Genomic DNA, 15,993 nt, shown 5'->3' with positions numbered 1-15,993 from the left:
ATGGAAAGAAGGCTGCACTAGTTTTGTGTATTATTAGTTACTCTTTACATATACAAACACAGAGCGCTTAAGCCTGCTCTTTGATTTGAGGATGTGAATCCCCATATGATCTTGTGTAATCAGTTGTTGCATAATCAGTTACTACTCTCTGGCATGCCTGGAGCAAATTTTACAAAATACAAGGAAAGGATGTATCACATAGCTAAGAAAGGTAGAGGACTGAATCTGAGAAATGTATATAGATAACATTGTAGAATATATGCTAGTATGGAAAAAAAAACTCAAGATCAGGTGGACAGGACTGATTAAGTCTACACTGTGTACAAAATACTTACATTTGAATAGTATGAAATGGTGTTGTTACAGTGTAATTTCAAACCGTTAAAGCATTAACTTGCTGAATTAAAACTGGCCAATAGGTCCATTTTACAGCTACTGTATTTACTAGCTAATCTCCCAAATTACATGAATGCTACTTTTTTAATGACTAGGTAAAAAAAAAACCTGATAAAATTGATGAAGATCTCCTTAGTGTTGGGGTTACAGAAAAAAAAGGAGCATGGGAATCCATTACAAGGTAACTGATGTTTGTTTTTACTTGGATCATGCCAATACAGCATGATTATAATAATTATTAGTTTATTATTTGTAGTGTGGTAGCTCCCAAAATGTGATAGGGACTGTACAAACACATAAGAAAAGAAAGACCTTACCCCAAAGAGTTTATCATTCAACAGACAAGAGAGATGAGCATAGAAACAAATATTCTTGGTGATATTAGGTAAATATTTGGTTCAATATTTTGTTTCTCTGTTCATTCCTCCATAACCTTTTCCAGATGCTCCGGCCAACTTGCTCCACCAATATGTTTTCTGTTACTTATGGCATAGACTCAACCTTCTTATGAGAATCAAGGGGTTAGAGAAATTAAAAAATCAGCTGTTAATATGGTACTCATGTATCAAATTGAACTCCTAAAGCAGACTATGATATGGCAATAATATGTCTGTTTGCAGATAAAGTTTGTGAAAACTGAGTGTTTCTACATTTTTTTCATCCAGGTATATATTAAAGCTTGAATTTAAATAATTTGGATTTGTTTTACAATTATCTAGTGATTCATAGGCCAGAAGGTCCCATTGTGATCATCTAGTCTAACCTCCCGTATAACAAAGCCATAGAACTTCCCCAAAATAATTCCTAGAGCATATATTTTAGATATTTTTAAAATACATTTTAGATGTTTTAGATACAACTGTGATTGTATTAATCTACTCCAAGTAATGTATTATTTTTCAATAATATTATATATGTGTTTCTGAAATTGAAAATGGAAATCACTAGGAAGATATGGAGCAAAGTCCAAAAACAAGGATGTAAGTAACTCATAATTATTCTTTGAGTAGTGGTCCCTATGGGTGTTCCAGTGCAGGTGCACATATGCCTCTTGTACCTTTTGATCAGAGATTTTCAGTAGCAGTGCCCTTTTGCCCCATGCATGTTCTCTAGATATGCTCATGCCCCGTACCAAGGATATATAGAGCTGTGCAGGTGAATCTCACCTGGTTTCTTCTTAACTGCTCAACAGCCTGAGGTGGAGTATCCAGCTTAGCCTCAAGTTCTTAGTTCCAGTTCAGTTTATTTAGTTTTTTCGATAATCATACTTTAGTTAATTGGAGGTTTTCTGATTTATTTTCCCTTTCCCCATCAGCCCCCCTTTCTGAGGGGTTTGCCTTGGGAGTTGTTATTAACCTGGCATGCCAGAATCCCCATGATTCAAGCGCTGCCTGACCTGCTGGGAATCTATACCAGTGAGCAACGGACATGCCTGGTGTATCCACTATCTGGGACACACCCACATTCCAGCCAAGTGCAAGATCTACTCAGCTTTTAAAAGCATATTTTGAAAAAAAATGAGATTAAATTTAGGCTCCTGATGACGGAGGGTTCCCTCTGACCAGCCTCAGATCCAAGCCCAGACACAGCCCGCAGACATAGACCTGGAACATTGGCCTCCAAGTGAGCACAGTGCCCCTTCAACCTCCCTACCTAGATCTTTGTGGGATAAGAACACAGAGGTACCAATAGAGGTCTCATGGGGAGGAAGTGCTGGCTCTCCTTATAGAAAGCCTAATTCAAAAAAAGGTTTGGTCACCATCAAGAATGACCATTTTGGAAACTTCAGGTTCCAGGAAGCTCTCTCTGGTATCAGGAGCTCTCTGAAGATCTTGAGGTCTTCAAAGAACCTGTGATACCATGCAAACCTCAGTACTGAAGAAGTCTGCAGTACCCTCCAAGCATGACTGCTCCAGCAGAGACTCTAAACACTCTAGAAAATCTGTAACTTTCATTACCACCTCTGCAAACCCAGGCTGCAACATTGGTCTTTCTGAGATCATCATCCTTAGTACCAGGACCACTGGCTGCACAAGATACTACTGTCAACTTCCTCAGTACTGACACCAGTTAATCTGGAGCCTCATCCAGTCCTGGTGGAGATTTACTCCGTACTGCAGGAGCTTAGATTCTTCAAAGACTTGTCAGTGTCTGAGGTGCCACAGTTTCTGTTTTTTTTAATGGTTAGCAAACAATTGTTGGTGCTGAGATCTGCCAAGTCTCAGAGACCTTACCTTCCTCTGATACCATCAGCACTATATGGACAACCATTCTTGCCTTCAGTGTCTGCTTCTTCTGTAGACTACGCTGAAGACTCTTCTTCAGATTCCTAGATCTCTGTGCAGGGATTCCCTACATACCGCCATAGAAACGTCTTTCCAGACATCTTAACTGAGAATGTCGTGCCCTTGGGGCTTCTATCTTTAGCCCCTTCTCACTGGTATGAGCAGCACTGAAGTCCTCCTGCCTACCTTATGGTTCCCCACAATGGCTTTATTGTTACTGGTGGTGGCCTGTCATCAGCAAATGTCAAGGGTTCCTAGCTGTTCCTTGGGGATCATCATGAAAGGCAGTCTCCTGCTCCATCTCTCCCTCCTCAAGAGCCCCAAACAAAGGAGGAGTTTTTTGAGGAGCAATCGACTAAAGTGGACAAGGAGGTGACACCACAAACTAATATCTCCACCAGATGAGGCTGTGATACCTTCTCTGCCCTCTTACACTGATGATTTTAAACAGTTTCAGGAGCTGATAGAACAGATTGCTGACTTGCTTCAGATCCCACTGGAGAAGATGCAAGTGTCTCAACTTAAGCTCTTGGACATCCTCCACGGGACACCCTCTGGTTGGGTAGCTTTACCAGTAAATGAGTCTCCACTGGGTCCTGCCAAAACTAGCTGGAGTCTGACATATACAACTACAATGTATGCAAGCAAATAAAAAGTACTATGTTCCAGAAAAAATTACAAGTTTTTATTTTCACACCCTCCACCCAACTGTTTAGTTGTAGAGACTGTTAGTAAGCATGGTAGGCAATACTAACAGCATAATAACTCATATCATATGATAAAGCTCAGAAGCCCTTCAACCGTGCTGGATGTAGAAACTACTGTTTCATAACCCCCCCAGTTTAGAATAGTGAATTATCAGCTCTGATGGCAAAGATGGCACACCAACTACAATAAACTCAACACTTTTATTAATCATCTTCTCCTGGAACATTAGAAATAGTTCCAGGCTGAGTTCATAACTGACTCAGCTCTTAACAAGCACCTGGTTGTGAACTTCCCTATATGTATCTGACACTGAAGCGCCTTCTGTCTCTGCTGCTGTCATGCATCAAACATCTTGGCTGAAGCAGTTGAGATTTATTAGGATGGTCCAAAATGCCATAGAAGACCTTCTTTTGATAGACTAAAACTTTTCAGTGAGTCCACTGATTAATCCAGGCACACTATAAAGGATTTGAGGGCCACACTCAGATCTCTCAGTATATATATACACCAGCAAGTAAAAAATTTAATAGATCCCAACACAGAGATCCCATCCGTTCCGGTTCTCCAGCATTCATAGACTCCCCGAACCACCTAAGAGACCGAGATACCAAAAGAAAAGGCCTGCAACTGCAACCATTCACACCACTCAATTTTGATGCTGTGGTCAAAGGCCCAGAACATCACCACCTTGGGAATCTTCAGCTACACCACACTACCCACCTCCCTCCCTTTGGAGACAGTCTCTTCCATTTTTGAGCTGCATGGGAACAAAGTACATCCAACAAATAGTGTTTGAAGATTATAACATCAAGCTACTCCATCCATTTCACCTCCATCCCCTCATCCCACTCCTGTCCCTATCCCTTCTCAGGGACACTTCTCACAAACATTTGCTGAGACAGGAGACTACCTCTCTTCTAAGCATAGAGGCTGTAGAATCCGTTCCAGTCCAGTACAGAGGGGAAGGGATTTTATTCCAAGTATTTTCTGGTTCCGAAAAAGAATGGTGGATGGAGATCAGTTTTAGATCTCATACTTCAAAACACCTTCGTGAAATCAGACATTCAGGATCATAGCTATAATTCTGTCATTAGATTCTGTGGATTGGTTAGCCATACATGATCTGAAGGTCGAGGATTGCAGTCACCCCTCTTTCAAGAGGTTTCTTCGTTTCAAAGATGGCCAGCATCACTTCATGTATCAAGTACTCCCCTTTGGCCTCTCATCTGTGCCAAGAGTATTTTTCAAAGTCCTGGCAGTAGTAGCCACTTACCTTTGTTGACAGGGAATAATCATCTTCCTCTATCTCAACAATTGGCTATTAAAGAGCTGGTTGTACACCAAAGTTTTCTCTGCAATATAGCCAGCCATGTCCTTATCTGCAGCTTAGAACTTCAGCTCAGTATCAGAAAGTCAATTTTGATTCCAGTTGTACAGATAGACTTCATAGGATCTTCTCTGGATGCTGTAACATGTAGAGCTTACCTCCCTGTGGACAGATTTACAACACTGACAAGTCTTACTGCCAAGATTTAAATAAGCCCCCGGACAACAGCAAGAAGCTGCCTCCAACTGCTGGGTCATATGGCAGCTTGTACTTTCATAACACAACACACCAGGCTGCAACTTTGCTGCTTCCAGAGTTGTTGCAGAACAGTCTGTATCCTGAACAAACATGGTCTAGACAAGTTGGTATCTGACCCTTGTCAGGTGATACACTCACACAGCTGGTGGAAAGACCTGTCCAGAGTCCATGCATGATTTCCTTTCACCTAGCCTCCTCCTACTATTATCACAACTTCAGGTGCGTCACATATGGGATGGGGAGCTCACCTGGGGGATGCGTCATCCAAGGCAAATGGTTGCCTTAAGAGTCTCTCTTATACATCAACCTCCTAGAATTACACGCAGTCAGGAACACCTGTATCCACTTCTTCCCTTAACTGGGCAAATTCATCAAAGTCATGCCAGATAACATAGCCTGCATGTTCTACATAAATCATCATGGAGAAGCAAGATTCCCCTCTCTTTGTGCTGAAACAATAAAACAATGGAATTGGTGTATAGCCTATCACATTCTCATTTCAGCCTCTTTACCTCTCAGGCATGCAGAATACCATGGCAGGTGATCTGACCAAACATTTCTCCCAGGATTACAAGTGGGAACTGGACCCTTGGATTCTTGAACAGATTTTCCTGACCTTGTAGGTTTCCAAAAATGGACCTCTTTACAACTGCTGCCAACAGACAGTGCAAGAAATTCAGTTTGATGGGGCATCTGGATCATCAGTCCTTGGAAGACACCTTTCTCATTCTTGGATAAGGGACTTTCTCTGTGCACATTCTCTGATACTATTAATTCTAAGGGTTTTGAACGAGATCAAATAAGACAAAGCCAGAGTTGTAGTTGCATCAACTTGCATTCTAGTTGCATTCTAGTTGCATCAACTTGTCCGAGGCAAGTCTGGTACCCTTACCTGATTCACCTCGCTTCATTTGCAGTGTTGCAGCGTTGACCATTTCCCATCCACTGTGTCAGGATTCCAGTTGAACACTATCTAGACTTGGCCATCCTTCAACACAGAGCTTGGGTTTTCAATGGTTCTCTGGGGTAGAGGTTTCCTATGTGACAGAGATACAAAAGGTCCTATTAAACTGCAGAAAGATGTCTATTCGAAATACTTAGCTTCAAAGCTGGCTCTGGGAAGAAGGATAAAGGAGTTTGAGATGAAAGTTGTGTTCTCGGCCATCTTCCGTTGAAGGAAAAGGCCCAGGTAGGTACCGTTGAATTGTGGAGGTAAATGCGTGGTTATACAGGTGATGTTGGAGAGAGGGCTTTGGATTTCTCAACCATGGGATGTTGTTCCAGGAAGAAGGATTGCTAGGAAGAGATGGGATCCACCTAACAAAGAGAGGGAAGAGTATCTTTGCAGGCAGGCTTGCTAACCTAGTGAGGAGGGCTTTAAACTAGGTTCGCCGGGGAATGGTGACCTAAGCCTGGAGGTAAGTGGGGAAGTGGGATACCAGGAGGAAACACAAGGAGGAGGGTGCAGTAGGGGAGGCCTCCTGATTCATACTGAGAAAGCAAGGCAATCGGTTAGGTATCTTAGGTGCATTTACATAAACGCAAGAAGCCTGGGAAACAAGCAGGAAGAATTGGAAGTCCTGGCACAGTCAAAAAACTCTGATGTGATTGAAATAACAGAGACTTCGTGGGGTAGCTCACATGACTGGAGCACTGTAATGGATGGGTATAAACTGTTCATGAAGGGCAGGCAGGGGAGGAAAGGTGGAGGAGTTTCACTGTACATAAGAGAGCGGTATAATTGCTTAGAGCTCCAGTATGAAACTAGAGAAAATCCTGTTGAGAGTCTTCATGTTAAGTTTAGAAGCGAGAGCAACAAGGGTGATGTCATGGTGGGTGTGTGCTATAGACCACCGGACCAGGAAGATGAGGTAGACGAGGCTTTCTTTGGACAATTGACTGAAGTTTCCAGAACACAGGCCTTGGTTCTAATGGGGGACTTCAATCACCCTGACATCTGCTGGGAGAGCAATACAGCAGTGCACAGACAATCCAGGAAGTTTTTGGAGAGTGTTGGGGACAACTTCCTGGTGCAACTACTGGAGGAACCAACCAGGGACTGTTCTCCTCTTGACCTGCTGCTTACAAACAGGGAAGAATTGATAGGAGAAGTAGCAGTGGGTGGCAACCTAGGCAGCAGTGACCATGAGATGATTAAAGAAAGGAGAGTAGCAAAATATGGATCCTGGACTTCAGAAAAGCAGACTTTGACTCCCTTAGGGAACTGATGGTCAGGATCCCTTGGGAGGCTCATATGAGGGAGAAAGGAGTCCAGGAAAGCTGGTTGTATTTTAAAGAAGCCTTATTGAGGGTGCAGGAACAAACCATTCCGATGTGCAGAAAGAATAGCAAATATGGCAGGCGACCAGGTTGGCTTAACACTGAAATCTTCTGTGAGCTTAAACACAAAAAGGAAGCTTACAAAAAGTGGAAATTTGGTCAGATGACTAGGGAGGAGTATAAAAATATTGCTTGAGCATGCAGGGGTGTAATCAGGAAGGCCAAAACACAACTGGAGTTGCAGCTAGCAAGGGATGTGAAGGATAACAAGTAGGGTTTCTATAGGTATGTTGGCAACAAAAAAAAAGGTCAGGGAAAATGTGGGACCCCTAATGAATGGGGGAGGCAATCTAGTGTCAGATGATGTGGAAAAAACTGAAGTACACAATGCTTTTTTTGCCTCAGTCTTCACAGACAAGGTCAGCTCCCACACTGCTGTCCTGGGCAACACAGGATGGGGAGGTGGTGAGCAGCCCTCAGTGGTGAAAGAACAGGTTAAGGACTATTTAGAAAAGCTGGACATACACAAGTCTATGGGTCCAGATCTAATGCATCTGAGGGTGCTGAGGGAATTGGCTGATGTGATTGCAGAGCCATTGGCCATTATCTCTGGAAACTCGTGGCGATCGGGGGAGGTCCCAGATGATTGGAAAAAGGCAAATATAGTGCCCATCTTTAAAAAAGGGAAGAAGGAGAACCCGGGGAACTACAGACCGGTCAGCCTCACCTCAGTCCCTGGAAAAATCATGGAGCAGTTCCTCAAGGAAACCATTTTGAAGCACTTGAAGAGGAAGGTGATCAGGAACAGTCAACATGGATTCACCAAGGGCAAGTCATGCCTGACCAACCTGATTGCCTTCTATGATGAGATAACTGGCTCTGTGGATATGGGGAAAGCGATGGATGTGATATATCTTGACTTTAGCAACGCTTTTGATACAATCTCCCACAGTATTCTTGCCAGCAAGTTAAAAAAGTAAGGATTGAATGAATGGACTATAAGGTGGATAGAAAGCTGGCTAGATTGTTGTGCTCAACAGGTAGTGATCAATGGTTCCATGTCTAGTTGGCAGCCGATATCAAGCGGAATGCCTCGGGGTCGGTCCTGAGGCCGGTTTTGTTCAACATCTTTATTAATGATCTGGATGATGGGATAGATTGCACGCTCAGCAAGTTCGCAGATGACACTAAGCTGGGGGGAGAGGTAGATAGGTCCAGAGTGACCTAGACAACTTGGAGGATTGGGCCAGAAGAAATCTGATGAGGTTCAACAACGACAAGTGCAGAGTCCTACACTTAGGACGGAAGAATCCCATGCTCCACTTCAGGCTGAGGACCAACTGGCTAAGCAGCAGTTCTGCAGAAAAGGACCTGGGGATTATAGTGGATGAGAAGTTGGATATGAGTTAGCCTTTTTGGTGACAAGGGAACACTGCTAACTTCATACTGGGCTGCATTAGTAGGAGCATTGCCAGCAGATCAAAGGAAGTGATTATTCCCCTCTATTTGGCACTGGTGAGACCACATCTGGAGTATTGCGTCCAGTTCTGTGCCCGCCACTACAGAAAGGATGTGAACAAATTGGAGGGCAACAAAAATGATCAGGGGGCTGGGGCACATGACTTACAAGGAGAGGCTGGGGGAACTGGGCTTACTTAGTCTGCAGAAGAGACCAGTGAGAGAGGATTTGAAAGCAGCCTTCAACTGCCTGACTGGGGGTTCCAAAGAGGATGGAGCTTAGCTGTTCTCGGTGGCAGATGACAGAAAAAGGAGCAATGGTCTCAAGTTGCAATGGGGGAGGTCTAAGTAGGATATTAGGAAACACTATTTCACTAGGAGAGTGGTGAAGCACTGGAATGGGTTACCTAGGGAGGTGGTGGAATCTCCATCCTTATTGGTTTTTAAGGCCCTGCTTGACAAAGCCCTGGCTGGGATGATTTAGTTGGTGTTGGTCCTGCTTTGAGAAGGGGGTTGGACTAGATGTCCTCCTGAGGTCTCTTCCAACCCTAATCTTCTAAGATTCTATGAATTGGTGTACTCTTCCCATTTTGCTGTTCTTGATTGCCTGTTGGATTTAAAGAAGTCAGATCTTTCCATGAGTTCAGTCAGAGTTTTTATTTGACAGCTTTTACAGCCTTTCATTCCCCTGTGAGGGATTCTCAGTCTTTGTTCATCCCACTTTGAGCCACTAGCTAAGTCTTCTCTACTGCACTTATCTAGGAAAACATTCATTCTCTGTGGCCATCTTTTCTGCTTGTGTAGTCAGGAAACTAGGATCATTAATAGGTGACTTTCCCTTACCCATTTGCTGTTCTCTTCAAGAATAAGGTATCATTATGCCCATGTCCCAGGTTTGTACCTAAAATATTCTCTGATTTCCACATTAACCATGTTATCCATCTTCCTGTGTTTTTCCCCCCCAATGCCACACCAATATTAGAAAGGCACTAGCCTTCTATTTGGACGGTTTAGAAAGTCCTCTGGACTATTTATTTCAGTTGTGACCAGATCTATAGGATCCATGATCTCTACACAAAGACTTTCAAAGTGGATTTGTGGCTTATTACCAGGCTGCTAATGTTCAGCCCCCTTGAATAGCTCATTCTACAAGATCCCAAGCTAACTCCATGACACTATTAAAAAAATGTGCCAACTCCTGAAAGTTGCAAAGCGGCAACCTGAACATCAATGCATTTTTTTTTCAACACTGAAGTCTGGTATGTGCCTCTAAATCAAAAGCTGCTGTTGACATGACAGTCCCTCTGTATTGGATCCAGCTCCAAAGCCGCTCCTCTTTCAGGGGATACTGCTTCGGAGTCACCTCAAGTGGAGAACCCATGGAGGACATTATGACACTCTGTGCCTCGGGAGAACATCCTGCATCCCCATGTTTATCCTTATAATATGGTTGTGTGGTATCCAATGCAAAGTTTGTCATGTCAGGTGTCTTCAGAAGGCTTATGATGCACTGAGCATTGTTGTTATAGTAATGTTATAGGTTGTAATTTCATGTATATAGTTATGAGGCTGAAAATGTGTCTTCATGACTTAAAACAAGCCCAGGAAAAAACTTTCCAGGAGCAGAGGCCCAGGCAAAATTTTCTAAGAGCAGAGGGGCTGTTCGCACATCATCAGGGCATGTATGGGACAAACCCAGCCCAGCCTCACAGGAACAAAAGACACTGGCCTAGGCAGCAACAGAGGATCTGTTGGACTCTTGAGTGAGTCCCCCCATACCTTCATCATGGGACTATGATGAGGTAACGCTCACCTGACTCTGAAAGGATGGGGAGGGCAAAACCAAAAGGGAAGAAAGGACATGATAAAAGGGAGAGACATTTGCCACGCGCTCTCTCTCTCTCTCACATACATCTACAGACCACCACCAAGTGACTGAAGCGCTGATCAAAGGGGAGAACCTGGCTGAAGGGCAACCAGCCAGCCTGTGGTGAGAAGCATCTAAGTTTGTAAGGGCACTGACAGTGTTAAGATCAGCTTAGAATGCGTTTTGCTTGTATTTCATTTGATCAAATCTGACTTCTTGTGCTTTGACTTATAATCACTTAAAATCTATCTTTTATAGTTAATAAATTTTGTTTATTTATTCTACCTGAAGCAGTGTGTTTGGTTTGGAGCATGTCAGAGACTCCCTTTGTGATAAGAAGCCTGGTGCATATCAATTTCTTTCTTAAATTGACAAATTCATATAAGCTTGTAGCGTCCAGCAAGCATAACTGGACACTGCAAGACAGAGGTTCCTAGGGTTGTGTCTGGGACCAGAGATATTGGCTAGCATCATTCGGTTGCACAAGCTACCTCAGGAGGTCCAGCATTGATCCAGGACAACAAAGTCAGACAACATTTTCAAACTGTTCGATGATTTTATGATTTCAACAGAAAGCAGCTGGACTAATTTGATCAGAGTCTGCACTGATGGAGCCTCAGCAAAGACCGGAAAGCATTCTGGTGTTGTGCAAAAAATAAAAGCCATTGCACCTTGCGCTGTTTGGATACACTGCTTTTTATACTGAGAGGTGTAAGAGGCAAAGGATATTGAACCAGGTCTTCACAGTGGTCTGAACACAGCAGTAACACTCGTTAATTTTATTAAATCCAGAGCAACAAACTCAAGGCGTTTTGCTTCACTTTGAGGAGGTGGGTACAGAGCACCATTCCTTGCTCATGTGTACAGAGGTGAGATGCTTTCTCGAGGCAGAATGCTTGACCATATATTAATCTCAAGGAAGAGTTATGTACTTAGCTGATAAAAAAAAATGTGAACTTGCCGAAGTGCCAAAAGATAAAGTGTGGCTGGCAAAACTGGGTAACCTCGCAGACATATTCAGTGAAATGCTATGCAAGGTAGGAACACTAATTTGTATTGCCCAGTGTGAAAGAACTGAGGTATTCAGAAGAAAACTACAACTCTGGAAAGTTCATTTCTGGGGAGCCACTACTGATATGTTTCTTTCATTCAGGAACAAAACATTGACTTTGACATAATTAAACCTCAGCTAGCAGCACATCTGTCTGGTCTGCTTAACAAATTTAATGCTTATTTTCCCAAACTCACAACAGAACAAGCTGCTACACACGTGCACTACAAATCCCTTGAGTGAGAACATTGAAGCTAAACTTTCATCCGGTGTCCCATCAAAACTGTTGGAAGTGCTCATTAACATTTCATCAGACAGCTCCCTCAGAATCAGGTTCAAAGAAATGCCACTTTTTGGAGAAATTTTGGTGTGAGTGTTCCAATGGATATATCACTGTTTCTTCTGCAGCGCTGAAAGTTTTGATCTCTTTTAATACCACCTGCTTATTTGAAGCCGGATTTTCAGCCATCACATCAATGAAAACAAAGTATTGAACCACGATTAACATTTACCGTGACATGTGCGGGTGCTTGTCAAAGATACCCCCACATTTTGACTGAAGTGTTGATTAGCACCAGCAACAAGTTTCACACTTGGTAAATAAAAAAAAATCTTTTTATTTTTTATTTTTGTACCTATATTGTTCTTTTTTATATATATATATATATATATATATATATATAATATGTGTGTGTGTGTGTGTGTTTAACTGTATACCAGTCCATTTAATACATCCATTTTAATCTATTGGATATGCAGAAAAACAGGTGTGGCACAGGTAGGCTGTGGAGTTTTAATAGCATTTAGGGAGGGGGGCTCAGAAAGAAAAAAGTTAAGAACCCCTGGACTAGGTGATCTAATATAGATGCAAAAAATCCTAATTTTTATGATTCACATTTCAAATACGTAGGTGGACATAATAATCAGGGCTGGTAGCATCATCTGTTTTATAGTTGCCTAATGCTTCCCATTATGAGCCTGTTTTCAGTTAATAATTTAGTAAACCTTTATCTATTTGGGATACAAATTTCCATGCTGTGTTCTGCCATTTCTGAGAATGAGGCTAGGGAAGAAAATTCTAGCAACCTTTTAAATTCTTTTAAATTCTATAGCACCCCCATGATTTAGAGCAGGAACTTAGTCTGGCAGAGGGTGCCCTTGTATCAGAAGCCTTTTGAAATCCTCATGAAAATCCACCCAAATTTAGCCAATCTATAAGCCTTTGAAAAATTATATTTTGCATATGCTCAGTAGAGATTTTCCTAACCTCTAAAATCTACGAAGATTCCATCTTCCCTGGACATATTCTATCCCCTCACAACTCATAGTGCTAACCAGACTACACATGCACCATCCCCACAGTGTGACAACATGCTCCAGCTCAGGTCTATGGGGGGATGTCACCATACCTCAGTGAGTCACAACTGAGAATACCCGATTCAGGACAAACTGCTGAGAAATGGGGCAGACTCACTCCAAAACTGTTGGTTATTCTTCCATAAGATATACCATACCAGTGACAAAAGTAAACTTCTATCTCACCACATTGCTAACAAGACGTCAGAAATGCAGTTTCCTTAGGTATCCAAATCCTTGTTTCGACACCCAGACACTAGACTTAATGATGAGTGGTTATTTAAAACCAGTTTCATCAACCAAAGGGTTCTGCTGATCCAGCCACAGCCACATACCCAGGTCAATATATAACTCAGATCTTACCCAATAATCATGCTTTTGCCAATCTTTTAGTATCTAATATCTAAAGATTTATTTATAAGAGAAAAGAAAGAGGAGAGAGTTAAAATGGTCAAAGGAATCAAGTACATACAACAATTGCTGAGTTCCTGTATCAGGTTTGAAGCAGTGATGACATAAACTGCTGACTTATAATGTCTCTGGTAACATCTAAAAGATTGGAAGGTCCTCAATCCATTGGTTGTAATGCTCCTGTTAGTTAAAGTTCATAGTCCAGAGATCAGAGCAGGAAAGAGACAAAATGGAGATATTTCGAGGGCCTTTTATAGCTTCTCCCATGTGGAGGGAAACTCATTATTTCAAGCAAAGCCCTCAACACAGTTTGTGGAAAAGTACAAGCACAAGATGGAGTCCAGTGTCACATGAGCTGGTCACATGCTCCTGTATGCTTCAGTGTGTCATAGCCGGGGTCAAAACCCATTATTCTGGCTAAAACATCCACAGGAATGTTCATCAGGTGGGAATAAGCTTCTTCCAAGGCTCATTGTGTTCATTAATGAGCCAACAACTTGAATAGTCCATTCACAATGTGCTGGCTAGATCAGATGTAAACTACCTTGTGGGTGTTACCCAGGAGCAAACACATATGAAACACAAATATATATATATATAGTCAACATTCATAACTTCAGAGACAAAAATGATATATGCATATAAATATGATCATAATTTTTCCATTGAGACCTTACATGACATACTTCGTATAAGATTTGTTGCAATTATATAACAGTGATTGCAAAAATTATTTATGTGGTCATATTTGATTCATATAACATCACAGGGGGGTCAGAAGGAATTTCCATGTAATAGCTACTATCAGCTGCTCCAGCCTGGGGTGGAGCTGGAAACTGGAATTGAGGAGTCCTTCTGTTGTGTTAACTGGGTTAAGTTCCTCCCAGCAGAAATCTGAGAGGGAAATTTTCATGGGTATTTCCCCTGCATATTCCTTAGATGAAAGCTCATTGTGGATCTAAATTCTACAGAATTTTTTCCATAACCGTTTTTTTTTCCTTTTTAGTTCTATTCAGACATTTTCATCTAGACTGCAGAAACTGGAGACTGTGCAGAAAAGAGCCAAAAAAATTATTCAGATGCTGGAGAGAATGCCTTTTAATGAGAGATTTCAAGTTCAACCTGCTTAGCTTATCAAAAAGATAATTTGATTACAGTGTATAGGTATTTTCATACACAGAAAATACTAGGTACTAAAGAGCTCTTTAATGAAGAAAGGTATAACAAGAACCAATGGCTGGAAGCTGAAGCCAGACAAATTCATATTTGAAATTTTTGACAGAGCGATTAACCCATGGAACAAACTACTAAGGGAAGTGGTGGATTCTCCATCTCTTGATATCTTCATATCAAAACTTTCTGGAAGATATGTTGTAGTCAGACATAAGTTATTAGACTTATTATGTGGGCAACTGGGTGAAATGTAACTGCCTGTAATATGCAGGAGGTCAGACTCGATCTGTTGGTCCCTTCTGGTCTTAAACTCTATGAATCTCTGAACCTTAATTTTACCCTTTTGTTAGCATCTCTTATAATACTAATTATGTGGTCATAGCCTATACTTTCTACAGGACATCTCCACTCCTGTCTTCATCATTCAGAGTGCAAGTATATGGTGCATGGTGGATATGGTAGTGTAGAGAATAAGACAGGGGTCCTGTAGATTTGTATCTTATCCTTGGCAATGTTCTGTTTGCAATTTTCTCTTGTGTCAAGGTTCCTTCCCCACTCTGAACTCTAGGGTACAGATGTGGGGACCTGCATGAAAACCTCCTAAGCTTACTTTTACCAGCTTAGGTTAAAACTTCCCCAAGGTACAAACTATTTTACCTTTTGCCCTTGGATTTCCACTGCCACCACCAAACATCTGGGTTTATTTTTGAGAAAGCATTGTTTGGAAACGTCTTTCCCCACAAAATCCTCACCAAAACCTTGCACCCCCCTGCCTGGGGAAGGCTTGATAAAAATCCTCACCAATTTGTATAGGTGACCACAGACCCAAACCCTTGGATCTTAAGAACAATGAAAAAAGCATTCAATTTCTTACAAGAAGAATTTTAATATAAGAAAAGGTAAAAAGAATCACCTCTGCAAAATCAAGATGGTAAATACCTTACAGGGTAATTAGATTAAAAACATAGAGAATCCCTCTAGGCAAAACCTTAAGTTACAAGAAAGACACAAAGACAAGAACATTCATTCTATTCAGCACAGTCTAAATTTCTCAGCCATTTAAAGAAATTATAATCTAACGCATATCTAGCTAGATTACTTACTAAGTTCTAAGACTCCATTCCTGTTCTGTCCCCAGCAAAAGCATCATACAGACAGACAGACCCTGTGTTTCTCCTTCCCTCCAGCTTTGAAAGTATCTTGTCTCCTCATTGGTCATGGTGGTCAGGTGCCAGCGAGGTTATCCTAGCTTCTTAACCCTTTACAGGTGAAAGGATTTTTTTCTCTGGCAAGGAGGGATTTTAAAGGTGTTTACCCTTCCCTTTATATTTATGACAACTTGTAATTTGGCAATACATGCAAATTTTAAAAGGTTTAACAGAGAGCATATTTGAGCTTCCAGGAGACTGGATGAATGATGGTT

General features: G+C 41.8%; 1 protein-coding gene across 2 annotated transcripts in view; it reads left to right on the top strand.

The window, feature by feature from the left end:
- Window positions 1-15,993, top strand: part of UGGT2 (UDP-glucose glycoprotein glucosyltransferase 2) — a 312,930-nt gene that overhangs the window by 256,235 nt on the left and 40,702 nt on the right. For both annotated transcript variants that reach the window (XM_038387171.2, XM_043504676.1), the window contains one exon: window positions 492-577. In XM_038387171.2, the coding sequence (XP_038243099.1) occupies window positions 492-577 (86 nt within the window). The remainder of the gene's footprint in view (window positions 1-491; window positions 578-15,993) is intronic.

This window comes from Dermochelys coriacea, chromosome 1 (genome assembly GCF_009764565.3).
Source record: "Dermochelys coriacea isolate rDerCor1 chromosome 1, rDerCor1.pri.v4, whole genome shotgun sequence".
NCBI classification, from domain to species: domain Eukaryota; kingdom Metazoa; phylum Chordata; order Testudines; family Dermochelyidae; genus Dermochelys; species Dermochelys coriacea.
The sequence above is the reverse complement of the archived record's forward strand: the minus strand, read 5'-3'. Positions and strand labels throughout refer to the sequence as shown.